Source organism: Scomber japonicus, chromosome 11 (assembly GCF_027409825.1).
Source record: "Scomber japonicus isolate fScoJap1 chromosome 11, fScoJap1.pri, whole genome shotgun sequence".
NCBI classification, from domain to species: Eukaryota; Metazoa; Chordata; class Actinopteri; order Scombriformes; family Scombridae; genus Scomber; species Scomber japonicus.
The window spans coordinates 19,489,956-19,503,363 of record NC_070588.1 but is presented as its reverse complement, the minus strand read 5'-3'; the positions used below and the strand labels follow the sequence as shown (position 1 = coordinate 19,503,363).

General features: G+C 38.8%; 1 protein-coding gene and 1 pseudogene across 1 annotated transcript; one reads left to right on the top strand and one right to left on the bottom strand.

The window, feature by feature from the left end:
* Positions 1–274: 274 nt before the first annotated feature.
* LOC128367646 (helix-loop-helix protein 2-like) lies at positions 275–2,455 on the bottom strand. Its single transcript, XM_053328258.1, has 2 exons — positions 2,440–2,455; positions 275–675 (listed from the first exon to the last, which is right to left on the bottom strand). The coding sequence occupies exons 1-2, from the start codon at positions 2,453–2,455 to the stop codon at positions 275–277; spliced, it is 417 nt and encodes a 138-aa protein (XP_053184233.1).
* A 9,199-nt stretch (positions 2,456–11,654) lies between these two features.
* On the top strand, positions 11,655–12,909 carry LOC128367645 (NAD(P)H dehydrogenase [quinone] 1-like; annotated as a pseudogene).
* Positions 12,910–13,408: the final 499 nt, after the last annotated feature.

The following is a 13,408-nucleotide window of genomic DNA, read 5'->3' as shown; positions in this document are numbered from 1 at the left end:
TGGACTAAAGACAAGGCTGCACATTTAAAGTCAAGCTCATGTAACTAGGCTTGCAGCTTTCAATATAGTTCCATCCTTTTGGTAATGATAACCCTACAATTCTGTAGCATTTTCAGCTGATGAAACATCCATGTGATATTCCCACAATCATCATAAGTTGAAGAGGCTACAGTGTGTCTGTATGGTCTAGGGTTACGCCATTACATTCACATGACCTTACAAACATCTAGCCTCAGTCCAGCATCCAGCTGGGCAGCTCTTTGTTCCTTACATCCTAAACATCCAGCACATGGTTGAGGTAGGAGATGTAACAAATCGCAAGTCTCAGGATCTCTATTTTGGACAGCCTCTTGTCTGGTGGGAGCGTCGGGAGCAGTTTCCTAAGCTCTGCAAAGGCCACGTTGAAGGCAACTACACGGATCCGCTCCCTGGTGGCGTGCGCAGATCTGTATTTAGCTGTTGCGCGCCTCCTCCGCCTTTTCTCCTCCCTACTGAGATTGGGTGCATGCATGGCGTGCAGCTTGTTATCTCCATCAACAGGCTCGACCGGCACAGGAACACCCTGCACATTGAAAGAGTCCAACAGGGTCTCTGCCTGCATTTGTCCCCAAACTAGGTCAGGTTTGGGCGGGTCAGGACTGAGCATCACACTCCTGTTGTCAGACTGAGGCGCTCCTGAGGAAAACGACAAAATTTAGTAAAAGCAGAAAGCCCTTCTTTGTCCCTACACCTCCTTAAAAGTGCTGAACAAAGAACATGAGACTTTTATACCTGTTGCAATATGATTTCATGTGTAACGCTGACTGACAGTGAGTGCCATACTATTCAGTACCTGTTTATTTATTTGGATCCATGATTTTCAACTTGTCATGGTTGTAATTCTTTTGAATATGATCTACCTTTGTATTGACCACAGGTCAATATGTTTGTAATTCTATAGAATGAGTGTATTGTAGAGGCTTTCATAGTCTCACACTGTGGGCCTCATCTCAGACAACCCCCCCTCACCCAACATTTGTTTACTTGCTTAGTTTGGTTCTATTGCTGGATGCCTATCACGATTGTGTTATTTGATCCCACAGACACTCAACAATTGAGCCAAGATACCCTGATTTTGCTTTTTGACATAACTTAAGACTACACAGAATTTGAAAAGGATTTAAACATAAAACTATTTGGTTTATATTGATGGTTATGCTATATTATTTCAACAATAATGCAGAAATAAATTAGCATGATTCTAAAAATGCAGTTGTTGATTTTTGTTATTTTCTGAAGTTGTAAAAACTACTGGACAAAGGACTTTGACATGGGAGGGACTCGTGCTTCCCCCTGCTGGCGGATTTGCATGGCTGCGTCCCAGCGACCAGCGCTGTCCAAGGTGCTGAAACAATAGATTGATTTATTATCCCTAAAAAGAAACCACAAAGTGTACTTTATGCGTTCCTCCAACACATAGACATTGTACAGTTTATGCTCTGAAATAAAAAATAAAAAATCAAAACACATAAACAATACCAATAGTGCCAAAGTGAATGCACTTTATCCTTAACCTTTCCTTATTTGATTTAAACCTTTTTTTTACTGCCTTTTTTGTCCTGAAGAAGCAGGAGTAACTTGAAGCCTCACATTTATTTCCTGATTCCGAGCCTTCACATTTCAAGAATTTAATTGTGTTTAACAAGACGGGGCTGTTGCATGTTGAAATAAAGATCAAAGCTTCCAATCCGAGCAGCTGAGGATTTAAACATAAAACTATTTGGTTTATATTGATGGTTATGCTATATTATTTCAACAATAATGCAGAAATAAATCAGCATGATTCTAAAAATGCAGTTGTTGATTTTTGTTATTACACAAAAGGTCCCAAACATTTGAAACTACACAAGAAAGCACATATTGAGTAGGTTATAATTAATGCAGGGTGCAGAAAAAAGAAACTACTTTTATTTAAACTTACCCTGAACATTCAAGAACCAAATCCAACTGATTCAAGAATCTGACATATGAAGCAACACTCAGCGGACACCAGCAGGTTCTGGGTTAGGCTTTAAGTTAGGTTTTAAGCTCCTCGTCAGCCTCCATGCTATCCTGGTCTTGTAAGAACTGAAAACAGGACTAGAAATTAAGTTTGATCACGGGTGAAACAGCCACGCAGCCCTGCTCGTCCTCCTCCCAGTTCGTCATACAGTCAGGTGCGCACCCCTTCCTTCAGTACGCAGCTGTGCCCATTTGTGCGCAAGATGAGATACCCCCATCTTTCCATGAAACAGAAGCGAAATGACGACACGCACAGTGAGGGCGTTTGTTGTCCTCTCCCTCCATTCATTTTAATTCCCAGCAGACAAAACACACGTACATGCGTGCCAAGCTTTATAGGCAGATTTAGATGAGGTGGGGCCATTTCATTCTAAAGGTTAAAGCAAGCGAACCTATTACCCGCCTTGCTGTCCATGAGCGTAAATTGATTATAGAACCACTAGATGCGAAACTAGTGGCAATGACGCCATATTCCTCAGGATCCTATTAGTATAAGGTCAAGTGAACACCCCCGTCTAAAGAGAAAGAAAATCGAGTGAAATGTTTCAGTCAGAAACAGACTGAAATACCTGCTGTTGTCTGTCCAATAAATTTGAATTGCGAATAAAGCAGAAGCAGCTCATTGTTAGGAGATCAGATTGGGTTTTAAAAGCTAAATGCAGCTGATATGTAGAGAGCTGAGATCTGTAAACCACCGTACACAACAGAGGTTGGTACCATAAGCTGGGAATTTTCACCTTGCCATTTCAAAGGCCCAGTGCTGATAGAGGTACCTGGGATTAGATGTAGGCTGATGGATAAGATGTGATATGACATGTGACATGAACTGAAGGCTGTACTCATTTTCTAAATCCCTCAAAAAAGAGACTCACACACACGTTTGATAAAGTTGTCATGCAAGTTGTAAACCATAAAAAATATAAAGTTCAGTTTGTGGGCTGGGATGTGTGTAGTAGGTGTATATTGAGGTTATGACATTTTATGTTTGAGCTGCTTATCTCTTAAAGGGAAATGTCAGAGCTAATCTTTACTAACATAATCATTGTGAGTAAATCACCACTGGGCGTGATAGTGGAAAATGTTTCTCAGACACTGTCAGAAATGGCACCATAAATGCCCAATTGGGGATTGTGTGTGGTTATTGAGAAGGCCTTGGCATATGGCTAACATCATTACCATTCTCTCCATATGACCATTTCAGTCTTGTGGGTTCCGGAAATGACCTGGATACGCTGTTCGTCAAAGGGAGAGAGATGTGTCATGTGAAGAAGATGATTTCTCTGTAAACATTGGTATTTGTTTACCCTTCTGAGTGATGAGTGGGGCAATGTGAAGGCAGGAAAGGCATCCTTTACTATTACTGGACCCTCAGTCTGATGGCTCTGATGGCTCAACGCTTTTAGATCATGTTTACTTTTCTTTATCAGGAATTTAATAAATGTGATGACATGTAGTGTTCTAATTTAAGTCCTTTCAACAGCTAAACTTACCATAACTGCTGAACTAAACCAAACTAAACTAAACTAAACTAAATTAAACTAACTAAATTGATCAGATTAAAACATTAAACAATTCTGCAACATCATTTTACTTTTTCTTTTTATTAATCTTTGTAGGTACTCAAGGATCATTTTACAATGTGGCAATGCACTACAGAGGAAAGTCAGCCTTGGCTAACTCAATAAATAAATAAATAAATAAATCAGAAATCTGTTTCTGATAAATGTGTAAAACAGAATAATACTTAAAGATAAGACTTTTTTAAAAAAGTATTTATTTATTTTTATAGAGAAAAATCTTTGTTGTAAATATGAAACAGCAACCTGGTGTCAGGAAATCATGGTAAATACATTTGTTTAAAATTTAAACTCTTCCTTTCATTGCCTTTCATGAGTGTGAAGAGAGTTTTTTTTAATCTGGAGGTTCAGGCTTTGACTGCAGCCTTGCTTCAGAGCAGGACAAATGAATAGATAATGGTTGATCCCTTCTGTCACATCTGTCCGAACTTTAAGTCTATACTTTAGTTTAAGGATAATCTGGGCTTTTGCACCAAACACTTGGTTCGGGACAACTGATAAAGAAATGCCAAGATGTTTAAATTATCCATTTAATGTCCGAATGCACTCAAAACAAAATAAGATAATACAAAGGCCACATATCTCCACTGCATATGTTAAACTGGACCTCCAGTAAAACAAGCTGATTATGGCAGGTTTTCGTGGCCTTTCCTACACTGTATCTCACCTCTCTTGTGTTCTCTCCTCCCCCTTTTACACAACAACTCTTCTGGGTTTAACCCCTCATCTGTCTCAGTCTGGACACCATCTGTTTACAGGCCAGCCCTCACATTTTCACCTCCTCCTTCTCATCTGTGAATACATGTACACTTGTGCTTGTGTATATTAATGAACATGAATGTGCAGAATCTTGTGCTCAAGATTACAGCGCCACAGTTTTATATATATATTTTACATAACAGCATTTGTATTTCAGTGGTGGAAAATGTTTGTGTAGGCTGACAATGTCTTTCTATCACTTTTACCTTCTGTCATGTTTATTTTCCAGTTTCTGTAACCCTCATGTGTCATCGACCAATCACACTCTTGGAGATGCAAATGAACTGAAGTAGTTTCATTTTAATTTGGTCCCCACTCCACCGCCCCCCTCAGTTCCCCTCTCTGCTTGGTTACCATCTGCTGTCATATTTTGTTTCTGCTGATTTGGAATCAGATGACATCTAATCAATCAGCTTTGTCACCATGGATACTGCGGCAAAGAGGAAGAGAAGTGAAATATTGCAGCAGTTCTGTCCTTCTCAACACTTTTTGGCATGATCTCCAAATGTGTGCAGAGACATTTCTTTTTTCATTACTGAAGGAAGATGGTGTTCTTCAGAAAAAACCATGTCAAAGGCATTCATCGCAGTTTACAAACATGAATAATGTATTTCTGATATTTAGCATGAACTAGATTTGAACAGACCGTGAAAGACATCTCATCGCTAAAGACAGCACACACTTTGGATTTGCAGTAGTTTGTGTAAACCTTATCTTACATTCTTGTCATGTAAGTATTCCCTTTCAGTAAACTATCCAGGGTCCAAGGTCACACAAATTGCAGGTAACACTATATTTTATAATTTTTTTAGGAAAGAATTTAAGTAAAATAGAGAATAGTTCAATTGTTCTTCTGACTAAATAATTCCAATTACTGTTAGATTATATCAGCTTTGCTAATAGCTTCACAAAGTTATTGTGAATACTAACCTTTGGTCACTAAGGCAAAGAACGGCCAGTCAGGTCTACAGGTATGAGAATGAATAATGTTTCCTTTAAGAAAATTGATTTAAAATGATCAGTTCTTTCAAGGAAATGTTTAAAAAAATATGAGAATTATGAGTCTGTTACACACAGTAGAAAATATCAGACAACATAGAACATAGATTCACACAAGATTAATATAAAGAATAGTACTATGTACTATGTATGTAAACGATGGAACTCAACACACTTATGTGTTTACAATAAGACTAATAACTAGGCTGTAAGTACTTATTGTGGCTGTTAAAACACAGTACTTGTCAAAATGTGTGCATTAGTTTAGATATTTTCAGATGTGTTGGTTTGGTATTTGTTTACCCTTCTGAGTGCAGAGTCGCTGCAGCTCGAGTTTTAACCAGAACAAAGAGATCAGAGCACATTACTCCAGTTCTAAAGTCTTTACACTGACTCCCAGTCAGCTATAGAATAGATTTTAAAGTTCTGCTACTGGTCTACAAATCACTGAATGGTTTAGGTCCAGAATACATGAATGACATGTTAGTGGAATATGAACCCAGTAGAGCTCTGAGATCTACTGACTCAGGTCAGATAGTTGAGCCCAGAGTTCAAACTAAACATGGTGAAGCAGCTTTTAGCTGTTATGCTGCAACTGGAACAAACTACCAGCAGAACTGAAATCAGCCCCAACTGTGAACATTTTGAAATCCAGGTTAAAAACATTTCTCTTCTCCTGTGCTTATGATTAAGCTCTTCTAAAGTACTTTACATTTTAATCTTTCATTTGCACTCTATGTCCTTTTAATGATTTTAAAGCTAATTTATTATTTTATGCTGCAATCATTTTATTTATGTCTTGCTATTTTTTTGTACTTTGTTTTTATTATGGGGGGGTGGGGGTGGGGGTTAATTGTATGTTTTAAGTTTCTCAAATTACATGTTTTTCTGTTTTATGTAAAGCACATTGAGTTGCCATTGTGTATGAAATGCGCTATACAAATAAAACTGCCTTGCATTGCCTTGCCTAAATGGAAAGTGTATGACTAAGCTTAAGCTTTACTGAGCATGTAAGTGTATTATAATCATGTGTATCCAGTATAAGGTGTGTATGTATGAGTGTATTTGTGCTGTAGGCCTGTGGTATTCTGAAAATGTTCATATTGTGATTTTAAGATGGACTCTTGGGAAATTATCCTTCAGCCAAAAGAGGTCCAAATAAAGTTTGTGTAATGCATTTTGAAAAAGTAAAATAAAGTGCTACGCTACTCTTCACTTCAGCAGATCAATTCCCATGGCATCTGTTTATTGGCAACAAAGCAAACAGTTTTTAGAGAGCTTTCATTCCAACCTGCCACTTCCATCAGTTTTTCTTTCAGTTTTGTGCACAAAATTACCAGTTGTAGACAAGAGAGTTGTGTAACTGCAGAGGAGGAGAAAGAAGCGTTTGACACACCCTCTACAAAATATAATTGATACAGAGAAGCTTAAATGGAAAAGCAGAGTAGATAGATTTGTTAAATACTGAGAATAACATGAGGGACTACCTGTGTGAGTGTTTTTGTGAGCTACAATTTGAGCATGATCTCCTTCAAACTTTAAAGCATCGTTTCAAATTGTTGTTTGTTATTTCTCCTTAAATATGTCTTATGAGAACACCTGTTTCTAACTCCTCAGGGGCAGTCAGTGAACAGCGGAGAGGCATATGACATGTTAATGTGGTAGAGAAGAGAAAAGATAAAAAGGGAGACTTTCATTTCAGTCAGAGGATTTACTTTGGAAGCAGTCACTGTTATATTGGAGAAAGCCTGCGCTGTAACATTGAATATATATGCGCCGGGTTTGTCTTTTGTTCACTCTATTACCAATGTAACTCTGTTTCTCTGAAACACACAGTCACAGTTCAGTGAACATCACTTCATCACATTGCTTGGAGGGTTTTGGGCTCCGGAAATTATACTTAGATGACAAACATAAAAGTGCCTGATTATCGAGGACAGAGTAATGTGAGAGGAAGTTGAATGAGAAGAGAGAATCAACATAGACTCAGAGTGAAATAAATTACATTCAGTGGCCTGTAAAAATATAGAATTTAAGTACCACTTATAATACATGTTCATTTTAAAGGGTTAAGTAAAAAAGTGTAAGAGACAAGGAGAAAAAGTAGATGTTGCCTTTGACACAATTGAAGGAGCATTCAAGAAGAAACAAAAATAGAATAACATAAGTACCCAAAGTGATCGCAGCAATAATTTATTTGAGCATTGCAAATGCACATTAATATTGCTCCGTTTAATTTTTCTTCTGTTTTTCTTTTATGTTAGAAGACGTGAGAAGAAGTGTGCATCCCTCCTTACTCTGGGACTATCTGTTGCCAGGAAATTCATAGACTGAATTGTCAGCAATAGCAGAGCTTTATTTCCCCTTTATAACTGCACTGAGGGCAGTTTATTGTTCTGATATGAGAATTCATTCAAACACCTGGTCTCAAGTCATGCCAAATGTACAAAACAATGTTTTTTCCTGCAGCTGTCCTGCACATTTCCAGTTAGTAAAACACAAGACCATTACTATCAGGACTGAGTGGCCTGATTTTGGCCCAGTAAAGTATTGTGAGATGTTAACATTGATCTAAATCGAGGCTACTACATATGAAATATGTTGCGGAAGTGACTATTAAGAGAAAAATTAGATTGTGCCTTCTTCCTTCAAGGTTTTCATTGCTCTCTATCATTATAATATCCCTTGATAGGACAGAAAATGTTGTTTTGGGCTTGTTTCTGTTTCCTCAATTTAATCTGTGATCTATGAAGTTTTCTGTCCGATAATATTTTTCTGCCTATCCTTAAGGATGAACAAAATTGTCACGTTAACAGAAAATGAGCATGCCTGCAGTGACACACTGTATAAAGGTTATATACTAACTGATTTACATGTTTTATAGAGGCCTTTTGTTCGTGTTGACCCACATTCATCAGGCTCTGTGTCTTACCTTGAACATGTGGATGAAAGAGTTAATGATGGATTAAGTTTGTTAACCCACTTTTAAGGTGATATTAAATATATCTATTAAATGTGATTATAAAAATGCAATGTTATCTTCATGTCAACACTGAAATGCATCATCATAGTAGAAAGTAACACACACTTGCAGCTTTGCACTCTCTGTCACCAACCCCCTGTCACTTTTCACACTCTTACACAAAACCCAAAGTAACAGTAACATGAAGCTCTTCCATTGGCTTAGATGGTGAACCAATTATTACAGTCAATTGGTGTATAAAAACCAAACATCTTACAGTGTGTACAGTACACATCTGTGATTATGTTGTGTATTTCACTGTTGTTGTACTGTTACAGACTGACTACATGCATGTGGGATAAAAGAGGTTTTCATTTGCTGTCATCTATGCTGTATAACTGAGGAAACAAGCAGTGATTTCAACATTCACTTAGCAACACTCTCTGCTGTAACTTTTTATGGCTACTTTCACAAGAAAATCTAAATGACAGGTTTGGTTTGAGACAGAAACTCACAGAAGTAATGTATCTGTCTGATGTAAATATATGAAACTGAGCCATTCCTGGTATAGAGTATTCACAGACTTTCCTGTATCTTGTATATACTGGTAAGCTGGTAGCGTCAAAGTCATGAGAAATTGTGATTTCCTTGCTGCAGATGATGCAATATCACTCTTATTGGTGTATACTGCTTCCTACTTTGTTGAAGAAGAAGTGATATAGTGTAATTTAATGTAATTGAATCCCAGTCACATATACCAGTAGTTTAACTAGTCCTACACTATAGTAATAAACTCATGAGGCGATAGCATATGAGTTAAAAGTACTGAGAATGTGAAATCCAGGTGACAGATTCTTGATTACTCTCATGGCTGATGTTAATATTGAAACACCAGCCAAAGACCTATTGATTGTAATTTGCGTTTTTGCTTCTTTAAGAGTTTGATCACTTGGTACATGTTGGAACATTCAAGTTTTTCTCTAAGACCTAAACCTTCTCCAGCTGCCATAGCTTGAATTACTTTTAATTTGTATCCTGGCCAGGGAGCAGTACTGAGAGTGCGCCAGAAGATCACCGTAAATCCTGGTGCTCTGTTTACTTATTATCATTCCAGTGATTAGATCAGTGGCATTAATCTGTTATATGTTGCAGTTTGTACGCTTTACAGTGATTCTGTTCGTCAACTATATAGCCAAAATTCATGACTTACCATCTGGATTTCTATCAATCACTTTGGCTTTAACATCCTCAAGTCCTGGCAGATATTCACAAACAATGTTTAAATCATAAACACCATCAAATCAATCTCTTGATTGCAAATTGAACCACAGAATTGTCTCCAGCTAGTGGTAAAAAAATGAGTAGTCGTGACCATGGGTTGTTGTGTTCTGCGTAGTAGGATCATGGTCAGATTATGCGACAATGAGCCCCTGGAAAGAAATGTGGAAAAGCCACCTCCTCCTACCAAGCCAATCTCACTTCATCTATTGCTCACAGTGTTTTCCACTGATAAACCCAAACAATTCACAAGATCTTCAGTACTCTGTTTATTCTAGAGATTAAGAGCCCAAAGATTGCTGCCTTCTACATAGATACTACCCCCTCACACAAGGAAATCTTGTGATGCTTGTCATATTTTCTTACACAGGTCTACTGTCAAAAATATTGCAAAAATTCAGATTTTAAGTATGAAAGGAGCAGTGCCAATTAAAAAGAAAAAAAGAAAGATTTGAACATTTTGAATTAATTCTTTTGGATATTGTTGCAACATATCCTTAATTAATAGCATTTTAATGGAATTATGTCCATAAATAAAAAGGACAAAATTGATGTATTTTCTTGCAACAGCCACATGATGGCACTGTTGGCAACATTTTCATATCATCATCCAGTATTTACCGTAAGAGCAGGCAACTTTTATTGTATGTGTGTACCATTTTAAAGCCTATGCACTCTATAATTTGCATGGTTGTGGTTATTTGTAAAATCAGCTCCAAAAGATGGGCTGCAGATGTTGCTTTTATGTTGTATGTCAAGAAACCAGAATGAGACAACATATAAGCTGTCCTGGAAAGCCTTGAGCAGAACATAACAATTACCTGACATATGTAAAAGAAAGTGTGACACATACTTGTCAGGATAGTCTGGGATCATGTGGCTCAATACATCAAAAACCATGAAAACATACCTCCCAGCAAAACACATGATCCCTTCCTGTCACAACAGAGGGAATGCAGCCAAAGGCTGAGTGTGACAACGGATAGGCTACACGATGAAGACACAAAAAACATAATATTATTGTGGTATAAGAAATCAAGAGGTCACTGAGATGAAAAGATTAGACCTCATAAACATCAGCATGCCTTATAATTGTAGGTCTTAAGAATCCCTGCAGTGGTTTGACAAATACAACCCTTAAAAAGTCAGTCTCAATAAGTGAGAATTAGGAGAGACAATGTGAAGTAAAAAGCTGACAAAGAATATCCATATGTCTCACGCATGTGCTTGCATGCATGTGTGCATATGTGCTAATATGTAGCAGTTGTTCATCATTCCCCAGACCACTGACCCCCCACAGGCCCCACATCTCCACAGTGGCTGGAAAGATGGGACTCAGGAATGATTTAGGTGCCAGATGTGTGCCAGCTCATGTTTGCCTTTGATGCCCATCGCTGCTGAGGGTAATTTTTTTTTTTACAGGGCAACATTCGTGAGCGGGCCTCGACCGCAGGCAACTGGCTCTTTAGAGGAGAGTAATGCAAAGGAAAACAGAGCTGGATGCCAGTAACAGTAGAGTGAGAGGATCACTCAGCCACATCTGCTTCATGTGTTTTGAGGACATCAGGAATGGCACACAATTATTAAACATCTTGTACACAGACAGAGAGGGCACAGACACGCACTCAAATAGCCACACGGAAACTGAAAGAAACGAAAACAGAGATGTAGACATGGGCTTGGTCTTATTTTAGGTAGGTTAAAATAGAAAAGACACACATTGCCTTCAAATAAAAGACACATTTAAGAGTATTATTGCAAGTTTATATATATAATATCTATGACTTTTAATGGCATGATCTCCACTCCCTGTTCAAAAATACTTTTCAGGATCAGTTAAAGAATATGTGAGGTCGCCAGCTGACTGATTGATGACCTTGATTGCTAATTTACAACACCTGTGGGAGTTCAAATGTACCAGGAGGCTTGGAGTATAACAACAGCATCTTGACTTTTACTCTGGTATGTGCTGCCTTTTCCTGTCAACACACAAGCTAGTTGTAAAGCTCACTGGTCACAGCTGACAACCTGTTTCAGGAATGGGTAAGTTTTCTGTCTTGCATTCCAATAGCTGCTGAAAGTTTTGACAGTGTTTATCTTAAGCTTTTGTTCAGCCTGAATTTGGCCACACACATGCCAGTGTTTCGTCTGCTGCGCACTTGTGTTGTCTGATCGTTACCTCTTGTCTTGGCAGCAAAGAAAGCAATGATCGTGTATGCCCATCAAAGTGCTGGCACATTCAGTGCAGCAGCCAAAGATGCTGTAATGGAGGTTTTAACTGCTCAGGGCTGCACAGTGGAAATTTCTGACCTTTTACGCTATGAAGTTTAAAGCCACTGCTACTGCAGAGGACAAATATTGTGCTGGCATGACATCCTACTTGGCTTGCTCTTTAGTCTTGCAGTCAACTTTGATTTTTATCTCTAGGAGAAATTAAAAATGCTGAACACTTCCATTATGCGGAAGAGACAAAATTGGCATGGGAGGGAAACATCTGCTGATATCACTGAAGAGCAACGTAAACTCACTGAGGCAGAGTTGATCATTTTTCAGGTAGAGCCTGAGTGACAGTAATGTTATATATTAAGTTGCCTGCATTAAGCTAACCTTGAAACCCACGTCTCAGTTCCCCATGTACTGGTTCACTGTTTCTGCAATTGTGAAGGGCTGGTTTGACCGTGTGCTCACACTGGGCTCTGCCTACTCTCAAGAGAAGTGATGCACTGAGGGCATCTTCAAGGTACAGCTCTAGAGGTTTATTTGTTTTTTTGTTTGTTTTTTCTCCCTTATTTAATCAAACTTTCTGCTACTTCACAGGACAAGAAAGCCGTGCTGTCCTTCACCACTGGATCTCATGAGTCAATGTTCAGTGCTAATGGCATTAATGGAGACATGAATGTGACACTATGGCCACTCCAGATATTGTTTCAAAATATTGCCTTTTCTGTTGCTTAACAGCTGTCCAACACTGGTACATTTTCATCTTTCTGCAGAACGGCATCCTGCACTATTGTGGCTTCCAGGTTCTTGCCCCTCAGATCTTCTGGGCTCCATCTCACATTCCCTCTGAGGCCCGCAGCATCATGCTGGAGGCCTGGTGTACATGACTGCAAGGCCTCCTGGGAGAGAAACCACTTTCTTTCACTCCCATGGACTGTTTTGATGGGGAGAAGGGTTTCCAGCTGAAGCCTGAGGTCCATGAGAAACATTCCAGAAAAGAGTTTGGGCTGACAGTGGGGGATCCACCTGGGCAAAGCACTGCCACCAAACAACCAGATGAAGGCCGGAGTCTGAAGACTGCAGGGCCTCATTTGGTGTGTGTGTGTGTGTGTGTGTGTGTGTGTGTCTTTATCAGAACATACTCTGTTATTTCTTAAGGTGTTTGACTGAATGGATGCTCACACTAGGTGCAACCAGGAAATGATCACATAAAGGAGTCTGACTGGTTGGTGGCAGCAACACAATGATGACCCCTGTAGAAGTCATGTGCTCATTCACCACTGGGTTGTTTAATTAATGTTCAGCATTAAGAAGTACATGACTCTGGCCATCAGCAATGTAAGCTGTCTTCTGGCCAAGCAGCAGGTACACAGCTTCTGCTGGGCTACTTAAACAGATTTCTGGCCGTTAAGAGCCTTTTTCTGTAATTAAGTTTAAACTGACATTATCAAAGTCCATGAGTTTCTTTTCTAACATTCATCAATACCATCTCTCGATGTTCTGGGCCTCCCAGGAGAGGAAACGCCCGTCTCCTTTTACTCCCCCTGATTGCTTTGATGGCAAAAAGTCTCCA